This window comes from Lampetra fluviatilis, chromosome 21 (genome assembly GCF_964198595.1).
Source record: "Lampetra fluviatilis chromosome 21, kcLamFluv1.1, whole genome shotgun sequence".
Lineage (NCBI taxonomy): Eukaryota > Metazoa > Chordata > Hyperoartia > Petromyzontiformes > Petromyzontidae > Lampetra > Lampetra fluviatilis.
Window position 1 is genome coordinate 13077743 of NC_136295.1, and position 25167 is coordinate 13102909.

At 49.1% G+C, this 25167-nt stretch overlaps 1 protein-coding gene and 1 non-coding gene across 2 annotated transcripts in view; one reads left to right on the forward strand and one right to left on the reverse strand.

Moving 5' to 3' along the window:
- Nucleotides 1-1186: 1186 nt before the first annotated feature.
- Nucleotides 1187-25167, reverse strand: part of DLEC1 (DLEC1 cilia and flagella associated protein) — a 31366-nt gene continuing 7385 nt past the window's right edge. Inside the window, exons 11-38 of the mRNA XM_078866123.1 lie at nt 24900-25036; nt 23641-23733; nt 22760-22850; nt 22118-22280; nt 21263-21467; nt 20504-20574; nt 19348-19510; nt 18591-18684; nt 17251-17381; nt 16524-16792; nt 15537-15690; nt 14202-14312; nt 13203-13357; nt 12575-12760; nt 11004-11083; nt 10000-10151; nt 9459-9571; nt 9099-9169; nt 8362-8585; nt 7585-7704; nt 6861-6983; nt 6567-6661; nt 6140-6224; nt 5520-5735; nt 4611-4724; nt 3484-3643; nt 2991-3093; nt 1187-2020 (exon numbers count right to left, since the gene is read on the reverse strand). Of these exons, the coding sequence (XP_078722249.1) occupies nt 1897-2020; nt 2991-3093; nt 3484-3643; nt 4611-4724; nt 5520-5735; nt 6140-6224; nt 6567-6661; nt 6861-6983; nt 7585-7704; nt 8362-8585; nt 9099-9169; nt 9459-9571; nt 10000-10151; nt 11004-11083; nt 12575-12760; nt 13203-13357; nt 14202-14312; nt 15537-15690; nt 16524-16792; nt 17251-17381; nt 18591-18684; nt 19348-19510; nt 20504-20574; nt 21263-21467; nt 22118-22280; nt 22760-22850; nt 23641-23733; nt 24900-25036 (3803 nt within the window). The 3' untranslated portion in view covers nt 1187-1896. The remainder of the gene's footprint in view (nt 2021-2990; nt 3094-3483; nt 3644-4610; nt 4725-5519; nt 5736-6139; nt 6225-6566; nt 6662-6860; nt 6984-7584; nt 7705-8361; nt 8586-9098; nt 9170-9458; nt 9572-9999; nt 10152-11003; nt 11084-12574; nt 12761-13202; nt 13358-14201; nt 14313-15536; nt 15691-16523; nt 16793-17250; nt 17382-18590; nt 18685-19347; nt 19511-20503; nt 20575-21262; nt 21468-22117; nt 22281-22759; nt 22851-23640; nt 23734-24899; nt 25037-25167) is intronic.
- On the forward strand, nt 14950-15022 carry TRNAG-CCC (transfer RNA glycine (anticodon CCC)). The gene has a single exon. It is a non-coding gene; the product is annotated as a tRNA-Gly (tRNA).

Here is a 25167-nt window from a genome sequence, read left to right on the forward strand (position 1 = left end):
TGTTCTTTTTTTATCGTTCGTAGCCAACCGTGCTAATCGGAGCAGTCTAAACAATGCGCCAGTATAAGTCACTGTATGATAATACATACTGTATAATGCAGAGGTGTGGACTCGAGTCATGCGACTTGGACTCGAGTCAGACTCGAGTCATGATTTTGATGACTTCAGACTCGACTTGGACTTGCCTCATCTTTGACTCGACTTGACTCGGGACTCGAGAGCAAAGACTTGAGACTTACTTGTGACTTGCATAACAATGACTTTGTCCCACCTCTGGTATAATGTAACCGTTTTCATTGTGTCAGTGACGACTCACTTTGTTCTAGATTTGAAGCTTTCGTGACTGCAAGGATCCATACTCTTTGGTTTTTTCGGTAAAGTCACGTAGGCGAAAATGAAAACAACAATTTAGTTGTAGGTAAAAAATAAAATGAACACGACAATTTAGTTTTCATTTTTTATTTATTTCATTTTTTACCTACGTGACTTTACCGAAAAAAACAAAGAGTATGACTCACTTTGTGTTTGAATAATACTCCTTATGGATGAAGTGGTGGCGCAATGTTCGTTCCCATTCCTCGCTACGGGTGACACTCAGGATCAGAATCTTTGTTTCGACTGCAGGAGGAATCCGATGAGCTATGAAGCTCTTTTTCACAGACGTCCAGGAGGGCCACGTGGTCAGCAAGTTACACCAACAATCAAAGCTGAGCAAGTCACTAATATTTCGATTTAAAGCTTTCGTGACTGCAGGGATTCATCTTCTTGGTTCTTTCGGTAAAGTCACGTAGAATGGAAATAATAAAATAATAAAAATAATTCTCACGACGCTTCGGCCACAACGCAAGCAGCCGTCCTCAGGTGGAGAACAGGTCTGTTGAGGAGACAGAGTCATTTCAGACTCTGTCTCCTCAACAGACCTGTTCACAGTCACTAATAATAAATATCTGAACGCTGCTGGGCAGCTGTCACCAACCCGCGTGGTGCACTCTGGTCAAGCTACCCGTGACCACCACGGCGTGGGGAGGCCTTCATCCAGCAGTGGACTGACAGAGGGCCGTGAACTTCTGAGCCATCACTTGCGCACAGAACCACACGTTAAGCATACATCACATCAAGACCAATAACGAGATTGTCAAGTGACTGCGTTTATTCACGATCCTAATGCTTGTTATCCTGTCTCCTTATTCACAGCGGCTCTCTATGTACAACCAGTGTTGATAAATACATGACAGACTCATTTCATTAATGTACACTGTGGCTTTATTTGAAACAAAATAAACAAAACAATAATGAATGCTGTTCGCTCATTCATGTCGGCACTATGTGATTATATAAACTTTTTGTCCTTCCACCGTGAAGAATGTGGACTTTTCGTGTTTTTCTGATTATGGGATTCATGCCGGAGAGTGGCGGCACAATGGTTAGCGCACTTCACGATGAAACAAGTTTCCCCAAGTTAAATTCTATCGGGAGCGAGTGATATCTGAACAGGTCCCACTGACCAGCGTGGTGAAGCATAGTCAAACAACCCCCAACACCAACACGGCCTGGAGAGGTCTTCATCCAGCAGCGGATTGACATCACTACCCTTTGAGCAGGCATTCAGCCCTCTGTAAATCAACTGCTGGATGAAGGATTTTCCCATTCCGCATCTTCATGAGGATTGTTTTACTATACTGTTCAGTGCGAGTTGGTAAATGACTAATTCAGACATCATTGCCACTGTTGTTAGCCGTGACCGAAAATCAACTCAGGTCACCGGGTTCATAGTGCAGCACAGCACGCTAGCCACTGTACCACTACTTCCCAGCTCTTTACTATTTTCTCGTAACCCAGAGGACGGCACCGATGGGTCCCCAGCACCCGTGCCCTCTGTCCCTGAGCTTTGGCCTCTCAAGTGTTCCTCAGGGCCTCGTGTTTGCCATCGAAGGAGCCGCTCCCAGACAGGCCGATGCTGGGCGGTTGTTCTCCCAGAAGGCCGAGGACACACAGCTCTGCGTGACTCTCCGCGGGCTTCCTGTACCGTGCACACACAACCACGTGTTTACATCGACACAATACTTTACATAAGGCGAGAACAAATCTGGGAGGCTCAACCGGGACACGTCTTCGGTCGTCACGCCCGTGCAATCACTTTCCCTGCCTGCACAGCGAGCTACAGCGCTCGTGTGGTCGTTGGCCCCGCTCACTGCTCATAGGCCAAGACGACTCCACTGCCAACCTTGCCCACTACTGAGGCTAGACCGCACCTCCGACTAGCACGGTTGGCTACATACGGTGCGAAAGAAGTTCAACATACACACAGATCACCGTCCTTTACACATATCATGAGTCAAGCGTGTAAGCCAGACATTTTTAATCTGGGACACAATCCCAATTTTCACTTAATATTCAAGGCACTAGGTCATCCTTTGTGAAACAGGACGTTTGTTTACCTAAAACTACACAGGGAGTCTTTTATATGCTCGAGTGCTCGTAAAACGACTCCCCCATTCACTAATTCAGGACACGATTAATGTATTCGTCTGGCCGGCAGGGGGCGAGAGATCTGCGAGTTTCAGCGCGAGATGCAGTTAAAAGGCTGGCAAGTGCGAACCGAACAGGTTGAAGTTGGAAGTAATAAACATCATGTTCCTTGGACTCTATGACTTATAATATTGCTTTGATCATCCAAGATTATACAATTATCATTTTTTTATTTTTATCACTTTCACCTCTCGTACTATTTATTCCACATGCACCGCAATGGACGAATTAATTGCTTCACTAATCAAATTGTAACGCCAAATTTCGCTATTTACTAAGTAGTGATTGTCGCCTTCGGGAAATGCGTGCGGATTGTCACTGTCTCCATAAGAGCGTGAGAAATATGCCAAATGCGCGCGGCTTGAGCGTTCTGAACTATTCCCCGTAGCTACAAAGCCTCAGTTGATGCAGTAGAGCGTAATGGTTTCAACAGTCCGCCAGTGTGAAAGCGAGTGCGTCACCGTGCTGTGAAGGAGACGTGCAGCTGCGTGGAGCCGTGAGGTGCAAGGGTGCCGTTCCGAGGCGAGACCTCAAAAGACCCATTTTCCTCGCCGGACTCGCTCTCTGGCAAACACACACAAGCAACACACAAATACAAACGTAAACACGCACACGCTGGCACGCCCGCACTCCACTCACAAGTCACATTCTTAAATCCTTGAATGTTTATGACACAGGGTATTGGTATGAAACCACAGGCTGCCAACCATCCACCACAGTTGCCATATGAAAACCAGACTTAAGATTGCTTTTGAAATGACTCCAAAACCCTGACATTAAGGGCGGCGCGAGTGCACAGCACAACATGATGCTGTGCGTTTGATTTTATCACTTGACACGTTTTGCTATCGCGCCGCTGGGACGCTACATCTTGTTTACGGCGGTGATGATTTTGGCAGCAGAGTCGCACATAACTCGCCAAACAAGTCGCTCCGGTCGTCAACGGCGACTTACGGACGTGCGCAGACCAGTGGCCGCGTGCCGAGCCACGGTTCACGATGGTGGCGAGGCGGGCGCGCCGTTGGCCGACGAGACACGGCCCAAAGTGAAGGGCTCCTTCTGGCACGCGCAGCTCCAGGCAAGGCATGTAGACAAACGCTTCTAGAGGGACGCTCTGCGGAGAGGAGAGGGGCCTTACGCATAGACAACGGGGCGAACGAACCCACGGCATCTGACATAATTTCACAGTTTGGGTTTCAAGTTTATTTTGTTTAACCAGGTGAGAACTCAAGAGACCAGAACACCCGAATTTGCAAGAGTGGTATCACGGGGCATTAGTCTGCCAGTAGGGGGCAATGGATGGTATGTATAATCCCGGATGATTAAATTGAAGATAATTTTCGAATGCAGTAAATTTGGACCCTGATGGCGGCAAAAGAGTTGCCTACTCTTGCGAATGATGTCAGGAGATCTTTAACGTCGATGGCGCGTGGTATTATTATTATGGTTATTACACCCGCAGCATTAATTAGGGCAGCTGCCGGATTTTAACCGTTTTAACAAGCGGCGAATGTGTGGCTCCTAGGCCATGCCACCTCCTATATTTATTATTTGTATGGAAAACACAAAGAAACATTGCCCCTTACTGAGAAACCTAGCAGATGATTGAGATTCAGTGAGAGTTTCTTGGTTTGTAAATATAAATACATTTTACTTATACTGTATAGCCCGTGGTCACAAGAGACCTACCACTTTAAAACAGCCTGAAACAATATTTATCCGTTTCTGGAAGCATCTTAGCCACATAATCGGGCACACAGCTGTTTTTCTAATTCTCTGTCGCTGCAAGGGACTCTTACAGTTGTGTGTGGTTAAGCAATACGTGGGCACGCCCACGTCTTCCAACACGTCTGGTCAACACTGAAGAGTAGACAAAATACCCTCTAAGTTCGCTCTTGTAAAACGCCCTTCCACCATCAGTGGCGTGAGCAAGCAATTACAGGGCCACACCTTTACCGCTGTTTTGTGCGCTCGCTCGCAGTGATAAAACGATCACTCTCGCTCGTCTTGCGAGTGGATACAACCAACCCAAACGTTCGTTTTCTCACCGCGGGCTGCCCATGCTTCCCGGACAGACAGACCTGTTGGGTGCGGTTGCTGTAGTGGACAGTGAGCTGTCCTTGCACGTGTAGCGTGAGGTCTCCGCCGCGCCTCTCCTCCAGCAGCTCGGGCGACAGCTGGAACCCAACCTCCACCTGTAGCGGCACGGACAACTCCCTGAGCGCACGCCTGCCTAGCAGGGCCGGTGCAAGGGGGTGCCGGGGCGGGCCCCGCACCACCAAACGTACCGATGGCCCCCCACCCACATTCACTCTGCTGAATGCTGAATCGCTGTCATGGTGGCCCCCCACGCTACAGCGCTACGGGCCCCCTCTCCATCCGAGAGTAGCTGGACCCAGGCCTGCTGTCAAGTGGTCAGAACTTCATCTTGGCTTATTAACCAGGGTTGCCAACTCTGAGGCACGAAAAAATAGGACATAGTAGAATGTATCTCGTGATCTATCTCATGATACATTCTACTTCTCTTATCTCACAATACCAGAAGATTCACTGTCTTGATTTAGTAGTGTACTATTACGCAACTGGCAAAATCCGAGACTTTTAAGGACCCAGGAAAGAGGTTGTACTCGGAAAATCAAGACAGGCAGCAACTCCAATATTAAGCTACACTCATTTCTGAGGTCATACGTTGTCCGCTACTTTGCCAGTCCCCTCCCAGCCAATCTACAGCCAAGTGTCTTGCCGTCTCATATAGATTCCCTCTCAGTGGCGTCGGGATCGAGTGTGCAGGTGGTGCAACTGCACTGGGGCCCACAGACCGTAGGGGCCCACAGGCCGGAGGGGCCCATGCGTTGGGCTACAAAGAAAGGGGGAAGGTGAACAGGGGACCCCAATTCATTCCATGTACCAGGGCCAATGCCAATCATGCTACGCCACTATTCCCTCTGTATTCAACGGTCGGTCAGCCCTGCCTTGCCCCACCGTCTAACCTGGAGGCTGTGTTGAGGCATCAGAGTGATGGTGTCGGCAGACTCCCCGCCGTCGCTGGGCGTGGTGTGCTGCGGCCGGGCGGCGTGGCTCTGTTGGCCGGGCAGCGCGGGCTGCAGCAGCGCGAAGTTGCCCGACGTCTGTAGGCGGAAGCTGAGTGCCGCTCCCACCTCATTGCGCAGCGCCATCCGCTGGGTCTGCACACTCTCCATCTCCACCTGCGTGGACATGGACCCGCGCTCGTAATATTTCAGCTACGCGTAAACCAAACGGGTTGCTGAAAAGGTTTCCGGCATGTACAACCATAAGCCTACTGCAGTCTGTCGAACGTTTAATGTGCATGTGATATTTATTTTGGTCAGTGCTGATTGGTGAAAGCGGGGAGCATAGACAAGGGCGGATAAAAGTACAGAACACTTGATTTTGCTGCACTATCCATAACAGCATTGCAAACCTAAAACACCTGCTTTGCAAGGTGGTCGCCCAACCAGGTTCAACCCTGTTTCCCTTCCGAGATCTGATGAGAACGAGTGCAGTGCAGGTGGTTTGAGCACAGGCAATGTTTAATTGTATTTGTTCTGATTAAAATGTATGTAATTTTTATTGACAGAGTGAGACACACCTTTCCGTCTTTAATGAGGTCGCTGGCCTCAGCGTGGAACTTGAGTCCCCTGTCCCCTTCGTCCACGTCCATCTGCACAGTCAGCCTGGCACAGGGAAAGCACGGACACACACGTGCCGAAATGTACTCGAGCACGGACCTCGGATTGCTGACACGACGTGTCGTAAGGAGAAGAGAGGAAGGAGAGTGATGAACATGGAAGCACCAGGACAGAGACCGAGAGCCAGGCCTAGAAGGAAGCGGTGAGTAGCGGTGAGGCCGGATTGCCGAGTGGAGGTTGAGATGATGGCCCAGGAGAGGAATGAGTCTAGAAAGGGGACCAGGACGGCAGAGCCCACGTGAGTGGGAAACATTGCAGGAACGAGGGAAAGGTTTTCCGTGTCTATGTGGAAAACTTCTCTGTGGAACATTCATATGCGTGACGAACATTGCCTGTCTGACGAAAGCCTGTAGGTCCACACGAAGAGGTGGCACCTCGTATCCATGTGGTCGGTCCACCTTCTCTGGGACGCACACCACATCCTGGAGCAGACGCACAACATCAACAATGACACAACAGAAGTTCCCCTCTGGGAATAAAATGTAACTCCCCTGCATTGTCTTTGTGGGTAATTTTGTATTTCCACAGTCACCCTACTCTGAGGTGCATTATGGGATTGAAAGTGTGCAATTAGTGATCGGGGGCCATGCGGGTTCAAGGGTCAAGAGAGAAAGTGCCCACCTGCTGGTCGAGGCTCAGGTACCCGAGCACGAAGCCGGCACACTCGGCACGCGATTCGATGTCTGTCAGGAGCAGCGGCGTGAACGACACGCCTACGGTGGCGTGGCCCCGCGCCGGCACCACCTGGGCACACGCGGACCGACCGCACGCACGGCGGTGCAGGGAATAGTGATGCACACCTACGATCGAGCGCTTGGGAAGCAAAGAGTTGGTGTATCTCGTAATGTCGATTGGAGAAACTTCAAAACCCGCTTGGCTGCAGGGTGGCCAGAAGAAGGCAGTACAACAAGTGGGTCCGTGACCACGTAGATTTTTTTCAGTGTTATCCCCGCACACGTGTGGTGCGTTTTCCTGGGTACTCCAAATTCCTACCGCATACAAAGCTCTGCCAAAAAAGGGAAATTTGGCCAAACAGCACATACCAGCAAAATCCTGACGAAGTCTTGAGGCTCATTGAGACTTTCTTGCCTTGATCAAGGTGAAGTTCTAGAGACCCCTTATAGGGGATATTTGGCCTACTCTTCCACTCTGGCCAAACATCTTGGAAGATGTGGAAGTACTCATTATTTTTACAAACCGCACGAGGTTTTACATACAGAAGGAGAGAGCTCCTCATCTTACTGTATCGCTTTCCCCTCCCAGTCATGTTACACGTTAACACACAGTTTGCTTGGTAGGTGGTTTATGTGGCACGCCGGGAGGCAATGGACCACGTATCCCCTACCATCTGGCTTGGAGTGATGCAGTACGGGAAGTCGGATTCCATCCCCTCGTGTTCCCGCAGGCGGACCTTGATGATGTCACGACGCGCAGGCGCACCCTCCACCACGTCCTTCTCCAAACTCTGCGAGGTGATAACACCCACGGTGAGCCACGTGGGTCTCGGCCTGTTTACCGCTGGCCCTTATGTAAGGTATTGCTCATGTTTGCGCACGCACGGTTGGCTACGTACGGTGCGAAAGAAGTTCAACATACATACAATCCGTATTGAAATAAACCAAGGCAAAATAGACATGTGACTGAGGCAGAATGCTTTCAATCGGTGCATATGATCTACTGCGACCCTAGACTGGACACAAGGACTGTGTGATAAAGACCATGGAACAAAAATCGGAAAAGGATGCAAAAAAAGCGTGGAGAGATGCATGCTGGGTATTACACTTTGAGAAACAGAAGATGGAACACACGAATCGGGGAACAAATGCAAACTACAGATATTATTTTGACTTAAAATCAGTAAGCGGCCATGGGTAGGCCCCATCACGAGGAGTAATGGCTAGTGGAGAAGCCTGGCAATGGAATGTCAGCCAAATGAGGGAACAGGCCCGAAGGAGAATGTCCATCGCTGAGACTGAGCGAAAAAATCAGCTGACGCGCAGCAGCGACATGAACCCGTGGCGCCAACAGCCAGCAGTGGCTAGAGCACGACTGCTTGATGACGGATATATAATATTCGTAGATAGTTCATGCGTCCCGCGTCGGGTACGTGGCAGCGCCGAACCTCTGGGCTGCTTGGGACAGAGATGTCGTCCTCCTCGTCGAGAGTGAACCTCTCCACCCAAGGCATGGGCCCACGGCGCTCGCTGGGCACGGCGGCCTCCGTGGCGAGCAGCTCATTGCCGTCGGCGTCCCTCAGAGGGAAGGGCTGCCCGTAGCACAGCAGCAGGTCCAGCAGGCGCCCGTCCTGGCTCTCCACGTTGTACGACTCCCAGTCCACACGTACAGCTGCACCACAGACAGACGCGATTATGCCCCATGGTACGCAGGCTCGGTCAAGGCACATTGCTAGCACAGCGCTTGATACATTTAAATAAAAATAAAATAAAATTTTCAGCCCTTTGTCAACCCATTGCTGGATGAACGTCTCCTCACACTGCGTCAGTTGCTTGACCATACTTCACCACACTGGTCAGTGCGGGTTGGCAAAGTGGGGGCCTAGGACCGGTCAGTGTCACTCACCACAAATGTGAGCAGTGGCTTTGAACTGAACTTAGGTATCTCACCACTGCACCACTACCCCACCCTATAAAAGTAATACAAACATGTAGTGATTGCATAAACGTACCACAATAATGTTGGAAATTATGTGTTCGCATAGGTTAAACTCTGAGCCCAAATCAGGGTGGGCCAATTATGTTTAAATGCAACTCCACGACGAAGTACCATCAATTTTAACACACTCACAAATAGGGTTCTGAGTCTGTGTATTGCTAAGTCAACATTCATATGAATTCCTACCAAAAGGACTGGTGTTGTTGATCCTCAGCGAGCGCGAGACCGTGTCCCCTCCTGAAACATGTGTCCCAAACCTGCCAAACACAGAATCACAAAGCACCACCACCGCACCCCAGTCACAGCTCATTGACTTCATGTGCAGGAAATATTGACATCATCTGTAAACCACGGGTAGCATACTGTGTAACCATCTTACCTGAATTTTTAAAATACCTGTTTTCCCAATCTGCAATCCTGCACATCCATCTCTTCAAGCTCCCCCCCCTTGCCCCCCTCCCCCGTTCCCCCATGAAGCCCTCTATTTTGGCCACAGCGACAGAGTGCGTCTGTGTGTTGTGCTGTGGGACAAAGCGGGAGTCACACCTGACGATGGGGCGTGTGCTGGGGTCCTTGAGAAGCCCAGTCAACTGCAGGTGCAGAGGGCATCCATGCACCGACATCCTCACTGGGACCTCCACAGGCTTCAGGTCCCCGACCTGTCAGCGTTCCATTCATTATACTGTCAGTGGTATTACTACTACTGCGGTTGTTTACCCAGTGAAGGCTCATTGCGTTTCAAGACTCTTTTTCAGGAAGGTCCTACCAAGTTTTTTTCCATAGGGAGCGATGTTGCTGTGTGAATCCCAAAAGAGTAACATTTCAGCAGTGGGATGTTTGGCCAACACCAGCAGACACATCCTGTGTGATTTTAGCCATGGAAGGAAATCCATGCAGGGCACACACCCGAGTCAGAAATCGAAGCGCAAGTGTTACCGCTGCTCCACCCATTACCAGCAGCATCGTTCGTAACCTTCGCGCCCCATCAGTGCAAACCATCGTCGTAGCCACCGGAGAGATTTGCACTGGCTCCCCAGAGCAGGCCAAGGCAGGGCGAGAGTGGAGTTGTGGAATTGTAGGCGGTGACCTGACAGAGCAGCCGGTCGCGGTAGTGCCCCCACATGTCGCTGACCGCCATGACGGCCACCTCTTGGCGAGAGAAGGCGCCCAGCGTGCCAGCGCTTGGCTCGCACGTAAAGGCAGCTCCCCTCCCCGCCAGCAGTGCAGCCTCTCTCACCTCTGGGAAGCAAGAAGCACATTGTCGTTCCAACACGTGGGTTTGTACAGCTGGTTTCATGATGGCGCAGTGGCCCGCGCACTTGAATATGGACCGATAATAACACATTCCTGCGGAGGGAGCTGGTAGGAACGTTGGGTTGCTCGGTCAATGGCCAGGGTCAACGGCGTGGTGTATTCCGCAAATATGCCCGACTGTGAGGAGGTTAAATGTTGAGTTTTATAAGGGTACCACGGGGTGACCAGCCCCTCCCCACCCAGCCCCACCCCTCCCACCCCCCACCCAGCCCCACCCTCCCCACCCAGCCCCTCCCTACCCTCCCCACCCAGCCCCTCCCCAATATCCCCTCCCCACCCAGCCCCTCCCCACCCAGCCCCTCCCCACCCTCCCCTCCCCACCCAGCCCCTCCCTACACGACGGACACAATAATCCCCTGTGGGCTGGTGTAACCAGGAGGTTCCTACCAGTATAATACCATGATATTTGAATTTATATTGCGCCCATAGCATAAAACTATGCCTCTATGAGTGCAACCGAGCTGTTTGACTTGTGATTCCCAGCCCCGGTCAACATCAGTGGTGAGTGGAATCTGAACCAGCACCCCCCCCCCCCCCCCGGCAACCCACACCGACCAGCGTGGTGAAGTATGGTTACACGACGACTCCTGTGACCGGAAGCAGTGGATTGCTGAAGGTCTGTAAAAGTTACAGCTGTTTATAAATTGAAATTACTGCGCTAAAAACATCAAATACACAAACTAATGTACTTCATGAAACATTTTAACCTTGCGACAGGCACCTCCGTGGAGTATCTGTGGATGATTAATACAGCGCCGGAGAGACTGGGGGGCTCACCTGCCTGCCGTTTGCTGGGGGGCTTTCGAGCCACGCTCGCCTTGTTGAGGGCTTTTGTCAGAAGAAGACTGCTGTCCATTCTATTGATGTGGGACAAACACATCTACGTTAAAATAGCACTTCATTCTAAACACAGTCATACCCCGGTTCACGTCGGGGACGCGTTCCTGAAAGGTGCGATGACGAATATCGAAACGACGCCAATCAAAGCAATTTACAGGGTAGTTGGTGGAAGCGAAGGCTGAGAGGCGACGGATAACGAGAAATGACGATGCTGTAGGCGACGTAAGCGTGGGTTGAGGCGACGCAAATCGGGTATCGGCATTAATACGGTGACGACGTATTTGTGAAATGTCGTAAAAGGGGGAGACGTAGATCTGGGTATGACTGTACCATGGAGTCTGAGCACTGCGCTTTTTTGATGAGGTCACACGTCCACCAGTCACAGTGGCTCCCATGCTCTCGAAGCAATGCTCATCTCCTGTATGCCAGTGGTAGAAATGCCACAATCCTATGGAAGTGGCGGGTCTGTCCATAGGACAACTACTGTTTGTTTCCCCACAAACCGAAATTCATTTAGTTCCCCTGGGGAACATGTTGGAATGAATTGGCCCCCATCCAGAAAAATTGCTTTATAGCTCACCGGATTCCTCCAGTAAAAATAAATATTCTGAATTCCGTGCCGCACACTCTCCCACCATGCCACCTCACCAGAATGTCGTAGCTACATTTTATTCATTGAGGTGGTGCAATAAACAAACAGGTTCAAAATGAAAACCTAATTTTGCCTTGCTTCCAAAACATGTTGCATTAGTCTGTCAATACCACGTTAACCTGCCCAGGGCACATAGCAAAGTAAGGTAAGGGGAAGTTGCAGGGCTATAAATATGGGTGGCATGGCTAGATACACATGTGTACAGTCGTGATCGGAATTCAGAGAAACAACGAAGATGTGGGAGAAGCGAGACACAATCAGAGAGGGGAGCGTGTCTTGGTATTCACCCAGGCGCACTATTTACGTCTCTTTATGACAAAGTAGAGTAGATAGAAACGACTTACACATGTTTAACAAGTGTACATGATGCGAATATAACCCCCTGCAACAACTGCGTGGTTTTGTACGTGTGCCGTGAACGCTCGCGTTATCGTTTCAGCCGTGGTGGGACTGCATGTCTGTCAAAGGGTATGTGCTGTAATGTTGGATGTAGTCAGAGAGATGACATACTGTGGACATGTGCTGCTCGGCTCACATGAAGCCCTATTGCCAACCCCCCCCCCCCCACTTCCTTGGGAAAATCGAGGACAGAAGGACAAAAGGAAGACAAAGGTGGACGTGGTGGTGGTGGGATGATATTGAGAAGTGGACTCAGCTCAGCATGGGGAACATCAGCAAAGCTTGTGCTGAGAGGAAGTGCTGGCACATGTTGACTGTCGACCTCCACACCTGGAGCTGGCACGGGTAGATGGATGGACGGAGAGTGGTGTGCGTGCGTCACCGCGTGTTACACGTAATGAGGTCGGGGTGCGCGTGCGAGAATGTGGTGCGGACACCGGCGGTGCGAGCTCATCACCGCGTGCAGCGCGCGGCGAGGCCGGACGGAGTCGGGGGAGGAGCCCCACTGAAGTATTCAACCCGCACGTTGAACGCAGCCTCGATGGCTGTCTGGTTGGTCATGACCAGCGTCCTTGTGACAAAATCACCGAGCCTCACCTCCGAGCCAAAATCGAGCAGCAGCTCCTCTGACGGTATCTGCACGCTGACGCAACAAGAGACACGTCGCACAAACAACACGCTTACCAGCATGGTGAAGTATGGTGAAATAACCCCCATGATCTCCACGGCATAGGGAGACCCTCATTCATCAGTGGATTGACAAGGCATGTACCATGGATATGTATGTACACATATTCCTACCGGTGCCGCACTTCAATGCTCCCACATCTATGCTCCCCACCTTCACTAACCTGCACTGACAAGCGTGGCAAAGCACGGTCAAATAATCCCCATGATCCGCAAGGCACGAGGAGGCGCTCGTCCGCAGTGGATGGATAAGAGGGCTGTGCGTGTCTGTCATTATTATATCAGGTGCACATCTTCTTGGCGACTTTCCCAGCTCAGCATAGTACAGTTAGACAATGCACTTCGGCACCGCCCTCTGCTGCTCGTCACGTAGCCTGGCACGCCACTCCGCGGCCTACCTGGAAATACCGGTGGCAGCGTTTGGAGCGGAGGCGCCGGACCCCGGCGTGGAGAAAGTGACGTGGAGGCCCTGTGCCCGGGCCTGCACAAGCAGCAGTAGCGGCTCGTCCATCCCGGCCACCGAGCAGGGCAGCACCAGGTCACGGAGCTCGTCCTGCAGAGGAGCCCAATGCTGGAGCGTTGCTACTACTATGCTTGTTTACGCAGGCAAGCCTCACTGAGTCTAAAGACTCTACTTCAGGAGGGTCACGCCAAGTTAGCCCAGTGGAGGTCGATGTTGCTGCTGCGTGTAATCCCAAATGAGTAATTTGCAGATCGTTTTTGATCATTTGGATAAATGGCCAATACCAGTTACAATGTGTTTTATTGGCTATAGAAGGAAACAGGAGAACCCGGAAGAAACCCGTGCAGAACAGGGAGAGATCACAAAAACTCCTCACAGAAAGGTGCCCGAGTCCAGAATCGAACCCAGGCCCTCCTTGCTCGACGAGGCACAAGTGTTATCACTGTGCCATTCTGAAGCCCATGACCACCCCGCGTGTCACGTCTCACCAACAGACGCACCCCATACACAAAGTCCCATTCAGTGCGATGCTCTAGAAATAGTACTAAATATACAATATCGCAAAAAGTTTTTAGAGCCCTTTGGCATTCCGCGCTTCACGATGGCGTGGAACTATTTGAGAGCCGAAGTGCGACAGCAGCTGCTGAGAGCAGCATGTAAGGTGCACGACACGTGGCCCGGGACTGCCTCTTCAGTGTTCATGTGCAAGGTCTGCGGTTACTTCTGTGCTGCCCGCATTGCTCGCCAGAACCACATGAAGGCACACGGATATCATAATTAACCTTCTCACAGGCAGTCATCGTCGATCTGACGTGACAGCCAACATGTGGGGGCCACCGTAACAGCGATATACCACGAGGGAGAGTGAACTTGGGTAGACAAAGGAATACTTGATGGTGAAGGGCCAGCCCTGGCTGGAAGTGCTTTGCCGTACCATGGTGAGTGCCGTAAACTCCACAGAGACGTCCACCTTCTCCCGTGGGCCGATGGAGCCGCTGGCTGGAGTGGCCCTGACACTGCAGCTCTGAGCCTGGGGCCCACACAGCTGCCACCGCAACACGACACACACGTTACGTCACCTTCGCTAAACATGACACATTCACTTAATAACTCCCTTCCTCCAGCTATCCGTGCTGTCGATTACCTGCCCCTGTTTATGACGCTACGATTCACAAACATAGTCTGCAGTAGTTTCACAGTAGAAGACGATGTTGCTATGTGTAATCCCAATTGAGTAATTTGCAGATAATTATTTGAATTTGGCAAATTTGGACCATGACACCGCCACACAATGGCCTTCTTTTAAATCACGTCACGGGGTCTTTAACATCCACTGTGAAGCAGACAGCTCTTATTAAATCCTTTATATTAAGTTCGCTTGCTTGCTTGCTTGCGTGCTTGCTTGCTTGCGTGCTTGCTTGCTTGCGTGCTTGCTTGCTTGCATAGGACCGTGCAAATCTTTCGCTCGTTTTTTAACCCACTTCCCGTGATCCAATCGAGCTGACATTTTCCACACAGACTCGTTGTGACAGACAATTCATGTTCGTGAAAAAAAATTCCCAAAATTTTACACTTTTTAGGCAAAAAAAAAATATTTTACATATATTCAAATATAACTCATTCATCGCTTTGGCTGAACGTCACAGTATAAGAGCCCAGAGCGTAACCCCTCCACAGGCCGTGGCGGAGTAGCGCAGTTGGTAGCGCCTTTGCTTCCCATGCCAAAGGTCGCGGGATCGATCCCCGCGTCCTCCACAGGCGAATATATTTTTTAATCCTTTATATTAAGTTCGCTGCCATGCATATAAAGGATTTATAGTGAAAAACTTTGTTTTTACGGGTTTACTTGTTTTATGGTTCATACATCCGCAGTGATAACCAGGGCAGCCTGCCCGAATCAAACCACAAACGACTGCAACGAGCGGCAAACGTGGCACAGCTGGGCCATGTCATCATACATTGAAATGCTTCAGAAATCCAAATTGCCTTATAATGCATTTAAGGCTGTATCCTGTATAACATTATGACATCAGAGTTCTGATAAGATTCAAAATGAAACTTTGTGCGATGCTGTGAATATTATGAGCTCATGAGATGCATCCACAAGGTGTGGTCAATCATAACAAGATTTGAATTACGCACTTCAAATTCAAGCCAACAACACTGGGTCTGGACAAGAGGCAGTGGAAGGTGACAAAACGGAACTGAAGAAGAAACATGACAGTAATGATGATGATGATATCACTAGAAGTGCTACCACTGCACACACCTGTCCCCAGCTGTAGGTGGTGGCAAGCAGCGTCTGGTTGAGCAGGGAGACCGTCTCAGTGACCACGACGCCCAGGTACACCTCACTCAGCTGCAGGCCGGAGTTGAGCAAGCACACGCGAGGGCTCTGCACCTCTGCACATAGCATCACCGGCCTTCACACGCACACACACAAGCACACAAGCAAGGCACAGGAACACACGACACGTAACTCATGAAGATCTTTGCATCCCAGTTCTGCGTGACCAATGCTCGGCAATGTATGTATGTTGAACTTCTTCCACACCGTACGTAGCCAACCGTGATAATCGGAGGTGTAATCACGTGCGCATGTGGCAGGAATTAAACAGCCAAGCGCACACAGGCATTACACAGAGGAGGATTTCTCACGAAGATGGCCAGTGGCAGAAGTACGTGTATGTCCTCTGTTAATCCACTGCTGGATGACCGACTCCCGACACCGTGTGGGTTTTAGGGGTTATTTCACAATGCTTCACCATGCTGGTCATTGCGGTTTGGAGAGGGTGAGTAGCAAAGCAATGGGAACATGGTACAGTACAATGGATTGTTCTGCACTGCTCTCTACTGCTCATCACATAGCTGTGCAGCCCTATGGAAGGAAACCTTTGTGTGCATCGTGGTCACCAACTCCAGCACATCCAGCATTGTGAGATGCTATTGGCATGAATGACGCTATATAAAATGAAAGTATTTTTTTTATTAACCTTGCTTAGCGTACGAGATTTGGAAAAAAAATTGGGCACATTCAGGGTGATTTTATTATATAGGCCTCACATTCACAGACGTTAAACAGAAGACATTTTCTCAAGAAGTTGCCTATTGGCAGCGGGTATGACAAAAAAAGGTAAACAAAATTGTGAATGAAACACAGCAGTAATGCATGTCACTGACAAACCTACATGTAACTGATAACTGTCAGGTCCTTGTAATTATCACTCCTTCCAGCTCCGCACATTCACCCACCCACCTGCTCTCCCCTCCTTCCACCTGCAGCTCCATGTGCGCCTGCAGCGTGAGGCAGCGCTCCGGCCGGAACGTCAGGACGGCCTCGCTGCGGGCACGCGGCGCCAGTTCTCCGCAGCCGGGCGCCGCCACCAGCCCCGCGGGCGCCGCCGCCAGCCGCCAACGCACGGGCACCTGGCCTGGGTTGCGCAAGCGCAGCCTGGCCTCCGCGCTGTCTCCGAGGCGCACCAAGCCGAGGTCCAGTGTGGGTGTCTCCACCAGCAGCTCGGGGCCCTGGGCCAGAGCGGCGGTTGAAGCAGTGATGATTAGGACGCGCGGTTGGAATCGTTTGTAAAAACAAACAATCGCAGACATTGCACTTCAATCGTACTACAAAAGTAATGACCCGCGACTACTTTGCGAGAGCGAATAGTAAACAACGAAAAACATTTTATAGAATTCATCAGTTGTAAAAATAATAACAATGATAAAAATGTACAGCCTTTTGTAAATCCATTGCTGGATGAAAGCCTCCACAAGCCATGTTGGTCATGGGGGTTGTTTGACCGTACATCACCATGCTGGCTGCTCAGTGTGGGCTGGTGAATTGAGAAGGCTGGCCCAGGACTGTGTTCAGCTATCACTCACGACTGATGTTAGATATAGCCCGGCGTAGACCTTAGGTCACCGGATTTGAATATTAAATAAAAAATAAATTGGAAACAAGTCAGCGTGGATGGCAGCACACGTACCTTGAACGTGGCCTGTATGTGAAGGGCAATTGGCTCCTGCTGGTGCTTAATGTGGCAGATGAGGGCATGTGCCAGCCTCCCGGGGGCTTTGCCCACCACGCACACCTCACAGCACACGCTGCCTCCCGCCTCTGTCGGTCACAAGGCACAGAACCGCGTACGCGTGACAAAACAACAATACCGCATGCCAGCCGATACAAGACTCCAGCTTGGACCGTGTTCGTGAGCATAAGGATGATTTGAAACACGGTAGGACCAATACTTCTGCCGTGGCCAATCACTATTTTAATGCGGCTGGCTCACACGAAATTGATTTCTCTAAGACGATGGTACTTTTCAAGCCGACTGGCTATCAACAAAGATTCGTTCATGAAGCCATCCATATATACAGATACAATTTCAACCGTGATGATGGTTATAAACTCAGCCAAGTCATGACCACTTTGAGTGATTACTTGATTTGTGTTTTCTTGTCAACCTCCACCGTCAGCAATGTGGGTGTGTGGAGCAAGGTGCAATGATTGCCTGGAGGCCCTTTTGGTGGACACCCACTAACTGCTTAGTTGTTTCCTACATTAACATTAACTGCCCCGCCCATGCTGCTGACACACTTGGGCTACGCCCATCTCGAAACCTTCATAAACTGTTTGCCTTTAGAGGCTAACCCCCTTTTTCCTGATGACGACCGCTTGTGTTGCGACCGAAACGTCGTGGGTTTATTTTTTTTATTTTTTCAATTTTATTTTATTCAGGTTAGTACCAGGCTAGAGTCTACATTATAAACTGCCAGTATGCTCACTCCATTGAATAACCATTGCTACAGTCAACATCATATACTGCCAATACGCACACCAGCTTAAAAACCAGGCTACAGTCTACATTATAGACTGCCAGTACACTCACCGAGGTTAAGAACGAGGCTACAATCTACATTATAGACTGCCAGTACACTCACTGAGGTTAAGAACCAGGCTACAATCTACATTATAGACTGCCAGTACACTCACTCCGATTTAGAACCAGGCTACAGTCTACATTAGTGTTTTTTAATTCACTTTATTTTTATTTTCTATCTACCGAAAAAAACAAAGAATAAGACTCCAGCTAGCGCACGACCACTACTAAGACTACACAATTTGTATTTACAAAGCATCTAAATGCAAGCGTGTCTCAAGACACTGTGGGCAAGTTTGTGAGCAGAAGCAGTGGGCATCGTTGTTTTTATAGAGGCAGAGGAAATGAAGGTAGGTCTCGAGCGTGAACTAAAACTAGGGACAGGGAGTCAAGAGTACGGATGGCTGGGGGTACAGAGTTCACAAAGTCACGTTCCAAAGTCTCACCAACTTCTCCCTCTGAGGGCTTCACCTCCACCTGGTGCGGTTCCATCATCTGGTCCCAGTGGAACCTCATGGTCGCTGCGCTCACGTTCCTAAGCTGCGCAAGAACACCCACACGAACGCGATCGATGAGTGCCGTTAAACATTGTCACGTGCTAGCGTTGCTGGCAACGCTCTGTGCCTCAGACTTATACTCACCAGACACTCTGAGCAGACACCCACCACACAGCACACATCCCTCACCACTCACTTGATACCTATCACTCACTAACTCACCAATCACCAGACACTACGCACCTCCGATTAGCACAGTTGGCTATGTACGGTGCGAAAGAAGTCTAACATACATACTCACCACTCACCTAGCACTGACAATTATACTCACACACTCCTCACCATGCACCACATCCTCAGTGATAACAGACTAACACCACTTGAGCATTACATCAACCACTTACACTTCCCACTTCATATTAACAGCTGCTGAATCAAAACACTACATTTCCCACTTCACATAAGCGACCTTCCTTGTGGCCACCACTCAAGTGCACTCGAGCCAAACGTCGTTACTCTGAATAACAAACTAATAATTTGTGATACCGTGTTGGAAATGTTGCCCAAGCACAAACAACAAAAATGCAACACATTCATCAATCACACTGCCATAAATCAGTATATCTCTGTCAAAACATCGCAAAAGACGTCTATTTTTTCATTCCGGGGGCCGAGTGTGTTGAGATTCTGTGACTGTCATTGACACCTGGAATGGGCGGTAAGTGGGGTGGCCCACGTACACGTCCCCAGGCAGGCAGACTGCAGGGGGCTCGAGCAGCACTCGGAAGGGCTCCGATTCACCTTTGACCTCCACCTCCAGAACGATGACATCAGTGACACCCTGACCCTGGGCAGCATGGACTGTCGACCTGCAGTTTGAGAAACGACACCAACAGGGCTTCCTTTCAGCCGGCTCTGTCCGCGGTGGGTGATCTGGAAAGTATTTATCAACTCGGCACACAACATACATTATTTGTCTCACTTTGGCTGTGGCTTCTAGTCAGGTGCCAAATACTCGTGTGTGTCAGCGACCCGCGAAAATATTAAGTCAGAATTTAAGCCCTGGGCATGTATCTCATCATTAAGCAACACATTTTCTATTCTTAGCAGACTGCACCTCAGTGGGTTTGCAGCCATTATTATACAGTAGTGTACAGTATATCACAATTCTAATTACTGTATGTCACTATTATCTTTGGACATATGCGGGTATAGCCCTTGTTTCAATCCACTGCTGGATGAGGGCTTCCCTGAGCTGTGTGGCTCGTGTGGGTTATTTGACCATACTTCGCCACGCTGGTCAATGGGGATTGGTAAAGGCAGGCAGAACAGACATGGGAGCGTAAGAGTACGGTACAACAATGGATTTGTCTGCACAGTCTTCTGCTGTTCGCCACATCGCCCCGCACCAAATCATATGCAGAGCACCGATATCAACAAAACTCGGAAGCTAAGCCGGGTCTTGTTTGGATAGAGCTTGCTTGGATCACCACGATCATCTTTAATGTCATATATTTATTGTTTTATTTTAAACACACATTTTGTTGGCTACGTACGGTGCAAAAGAAGTTCAACATACTTACATACAGTATGTGATGTACATGCTTCAAAGCAACATGGCTCATTGCCAGCTCTTATAAGGTATGCTAGTTGTTGATGGAATTTCCCGTAAAAATAACACAATTAATAAATGAAGGGAGCTTGTTTCACCATATGAAAATAAAACAACGTATTGTAAGCAATGTGGTATATTTGTTATTAAGTATACATTAAGTTCAGATGGAATAGGTCACAGTCACAATGCGTATGATGGAAATCGCTTGTTCGTGAGATGCTCGTGCACATGAACCACGTCCGCTCACGGTTGTTGTGTAGTGGGTATCTCGGGCACGTCACTCAGCACCAGGTGCAGAACGCTGTGATATCGCTTGGGCTGTTTGCACACACACACACCCAGTGTACACACGCTGAGTATTCACACGCACCCAGTAAACACACCCAGTGCACACATACACATGCGTGCACACCACCCAGAGCACGTATTATCACACTTCCTTGCCCATGAAGAGATAGTCCTACCAAGTTGTTGCAGTAAGGGGACAATGTTGCCGTATGGAGAAAAATTTGCAGGTCACTTTTCAGAATTGGGATGTTTGTCCAACACCATTGATAGTGTGTGTTTTTGTGGCTTTGCAATGAAACCGGAGAACTCAGAGAAAACCCATGCAAAACAGGGGGAGAAAATTCAAACAAAATACAGACAGGTGCCCAAGTCGGGACTCAAACCGGGTTCTTACCACTGTGTCATCCTGTGGACAAAGTGCACACAAACAACATTATTTCATTCCCAAGTAAGAGCTAATACTACCTTTTTAAGAGTGGGTCTAGTCATGTCAAGGCATGCCATGTAACATTCAGAACTAAGGCTGCTAAAACCACTACTGGCCAAAAAAATACCCGTTTATGACATCTACTTTGAACAAAAAAAATAATAAGAAGAGAGCCAAACATGCGGTCGCATGAATGTTCAGACTTTAGGCGCGCGATGACGAGCAATTAAACACGTATTACAAGCTGACCTATCGCACGAGCAGAACATTGCCACGATCTGAACTCGTCACCTTAGTGGGGCCAAAGGAGATGGTGAAAGTGTGCTGCCCGTGCGGCTCCAGTGTCCCGTGCTCGGGGCTGACGGAGAAGCCCGAGTGGGCGTGCAGGTGGTACTCCAGCTCGGCCGGCTCAACCGCGCCAACCGCATCGTCGGGGCTCGCCGGTGCTCGCAGGTTCGGCTTCACCACCCGCCACGAGAAGGGCAGGCCCACGTCACTGCGCCAACACGCCGGGCGTGGAAGGAGCGTGCCGACATGAAAAACAACGAACGCGGTTCAAATAGCTCTAGAAATGTGTTTACGTTGACCGGCAAGACCCAACCAGTTACGAAACAAGCTGAATTTAACAAATTATTTTAAGGGAATGCAGTGGTTGCTTTGCGCAAGCATATATTCGGTACTGTGATAGGATCTCGTTTTGAGCAAGGGCCCTTCTTCAATCATGATGCTTGATGAACAACTAAAGAAAATGGTTTATTCATGGATGAGTAGGACATTCATGGTACATGTATTGAATCTGATGTGTGAGAAATAATTCAAAAAGAGTGTATGAAAATTATATGATAGCATTGCATTTATGCCAATGGAGAAAGCAAACCGAGCAAAGGAGCAGAACAAACTATAAAAACAAACGAGACGGCCAATGAGACAAATTAATTCATCATACTACAACCTGTAATGTTGACAATAAAAATGTTAACTTTTTAACGTAAAAATGTTATCGATTCTCAAGATGCTTCACATATATTAAAAACCAAAAGTGGATAGATGGTCAACCGGGGTAATCCAGACAGGGAAATGTGAGACAATTCATCGAATCACTGGGGAGCGATTATTCACATGCCTAACTATGTGGCTGTCCCTTACGCAGTGCTCTGCACGACGATCTGCTTGCTGGCGCTGCCGAACGGGTGCAGGGGGCCCAAGCGGAGCAGGACGTGCGCCATCGCGTCCGTGAGCTCCCCCAGCGCTGGCTCGGCAGCGCCTCCCTCCACCCACGTCAGCTGAACCCCAGCCACCTGGCCCTCGCCTGCACACACAGGGGCAGTCACGGTCAGGTGATCGCAGGAGTGAACAACCGCATAACGGGCAGAAAGAGAAACATGTGAACTAGAGAACGAACGCAAATGCAAGATATATTATTGACAGCTGAGAAATGTGAGCTTGGCTCCGCACCTCAGGGTTATGGTCATTTATGTCTGAAATATTGCACGCATTACAAATAGCATTATTATTGTTGTTATTATGGCCGGTGGTTGAGACTCATGATAGTGAACAAAGGAGGAACACGCCCACAAGGACGCCCCTGTCGAGCTGCAGTGATAAAACCACATCATGTGCAGGAGCTCGATGGATTGTTGCATTTCAGGAGCATGAGCGATGGTCATAGCTTGGAGAGGCCTTCCTCTTGCACCTTCAACTTTTGATCACGGTTTGATAATGGTGATGATGACAAGAAAAAACAAAGATGTTGAGCCCTAGTTTTAGTGCCGTATTTGTCGCAGGTACCTGCGATAGTGAAGTGTTTGACCTGACAGTTGTCGCACACCACGGTGAATTCCTGCGTGAATGTGCCCAGGGTCGTGGGGCTGAAGGTGACCTGAACAACAAGAAAAGGTGAGTGAAAGTCAGCACCCATTCGCTCTACAATGGGACAGAGAACTAGGCCCTGGCATACATTACTACTCACTTATTCTTTGGATGTGGTGTTGTGATTGGAATGTCGTAGTTTTTTGTTATTTTCTTTCAACCTATCTACGTGACTTTACCGAAAGACCCAAAGAATATGAATTCCTGCAATCACGAAAGCTTTAAGTCAAAATGACTACTCACTGTTTAATGTCAACACCGGCACACGCACCAGCAAGCTTTAACAATAAAACTATTATTATTTATTATTTCTAGCGTAACCAGTATTGACTTACGGGTCTAAATGTGAGACGATAAAGAAAAACAGAGAGGAGCACATGTTGTGTAACACAGACATTAGGAAGGTATGGTGGTTCCCTGCGATCGCAGATTGGATCAGCTCAGAATTGAAGAGAGGAGGAAGAAGGCAAGAGTGGAGTTGCCCATCTCAGGCAAGCTGAAAGTTGACTCAGGTGGCTAGGGGCACGTGTCACATGAAGAGAATAACCACATTGGAGAAAAGGTAATGAACATGGCAGCATCAGAGCAAAGACCGAGCGCCAGGCCTAAAAAGAGGTGGTTAGAAGTTGTGATCTAAAATGTGAAGGCCTGGGTAGTGGACATGAACACGATGGTTCAAGACAGGAAGGAGTGGAGAAAGAGGAGCAGGAAGGCAGAGCCCACGTAGAGTGGGACTAACACAAGCAAGGAGAAGCAGAGTCTTCATAGATGTACACGTGCTGTTTGCAGTGAGTTCTTGCCTCCAGGATGGTGGCCTCCCCAGGTAGTAGCTCAAAGAAGACGGGTTGGACTTCAAACGGGGGAAGGGACACCGCCCCCACACTGACCACCGACTGGGAGACAGCAACACAATGCAGCATTCCTCTCCATCTCATGACATTCTCTGATGCACCCACAATGCTGGAAGCACGAGCTAAAAAATAATATATTTCATATTGTTCCAAAATAAGTGCAGGAAATACTCTCCTATTCACATTAATACTGGGGACTTGTTTGTGGAAAGAAGGAAGACAATACTTGTTTGTGAAGAGGTGAAGGTTTATTGTGAACGGCTGAAATATGCCTTTGGGGCCGTCCATAAATGACGTCACGCGATTTTGGACGATTATTGACCCCGCTCCCTAGTCACACGGCGTCACAAAAAGTCAGACCCCCCCCTCAAATATGACGTCACAAAGCTGCCCCCCTCCCCCAAAAAAAAAAAACATGCTTCAAATCGCTTTAACTATTGTCATTGTAGTGCGTATTTAATGTGGCGCTGCACTCTGATGTTGTAAGAGAAAACATTTATTAAAAAGTCTATTTAATTAAGTAGAACGTGTTGTCCATATTTATTTAAAGTTGTGCATTTTTATGTGACGTCACATTTCTCAAACACCCCCCCCTTCGTCACACTTCGTCACAAATGTCTAACCCCCCCAGGTGCGTGACGTCATTTATGGACGGCCCCTTTGTGCGCGGGATGGCATATGGGCACATCAAGGCAAAAACTTATAAATTATGATAATGATAACGTATAAATAATGATAACGTATAAATTATAATAATGCAAATTTCACATGTGAGAGAGACCAGCATTTGCTTGGCTTTTTCACATGCTACACAAATATTTAATATTTTTTACTATAATATCACTTGCAACCATGTCATCTTTAAAAAAAAGCTAATAAATGTGTGTTTCGGCATTGTCTGAGTTGATAATATGTTCCTGCATTCAACACCAGCATAGGTTAAACCCCATGTAAAAAGGTACCTCATAAAGACATACGGATATGTGCATACACACACAAAGTTAGATGACATTTATTTATAGCCAGGTAAGCAGGGATGCCTTCATGCAGCATTATATTGATGAAGGGCTGAAAAAATGTAATAAAGAACCTACGAAGGAATGTATCAAATAAATGCCATAAAGGTGGAGTGCTAAAATAAAACCTACAGTATGTCAAGCATGGATGGCGTTGATGTACGACGGGTTTGCCTGCTATGCAAAGGTCACCCTGAAGTTGGTTGCAGGCCAGCGGTGGCGCGGCATAACGCAGAAGCGCCCGCCCCCTGGCCCAGCGTTGTGGCACAGGAACTCAACGACCTTGCCTCCCCCCACCAGACACGGCCCCACGTTGAGCACGGGCGGCACTGGGCGGAGCGAGAGTCAACAGGTGAAACGGCATAGTCCAATTACGACGTGGAAAACAGGTACACGAGTGTGATTTTCTGGGTTTGGCTGGGTGTTCAGCATTTCTTATCTCAACTTTTCACCACACACT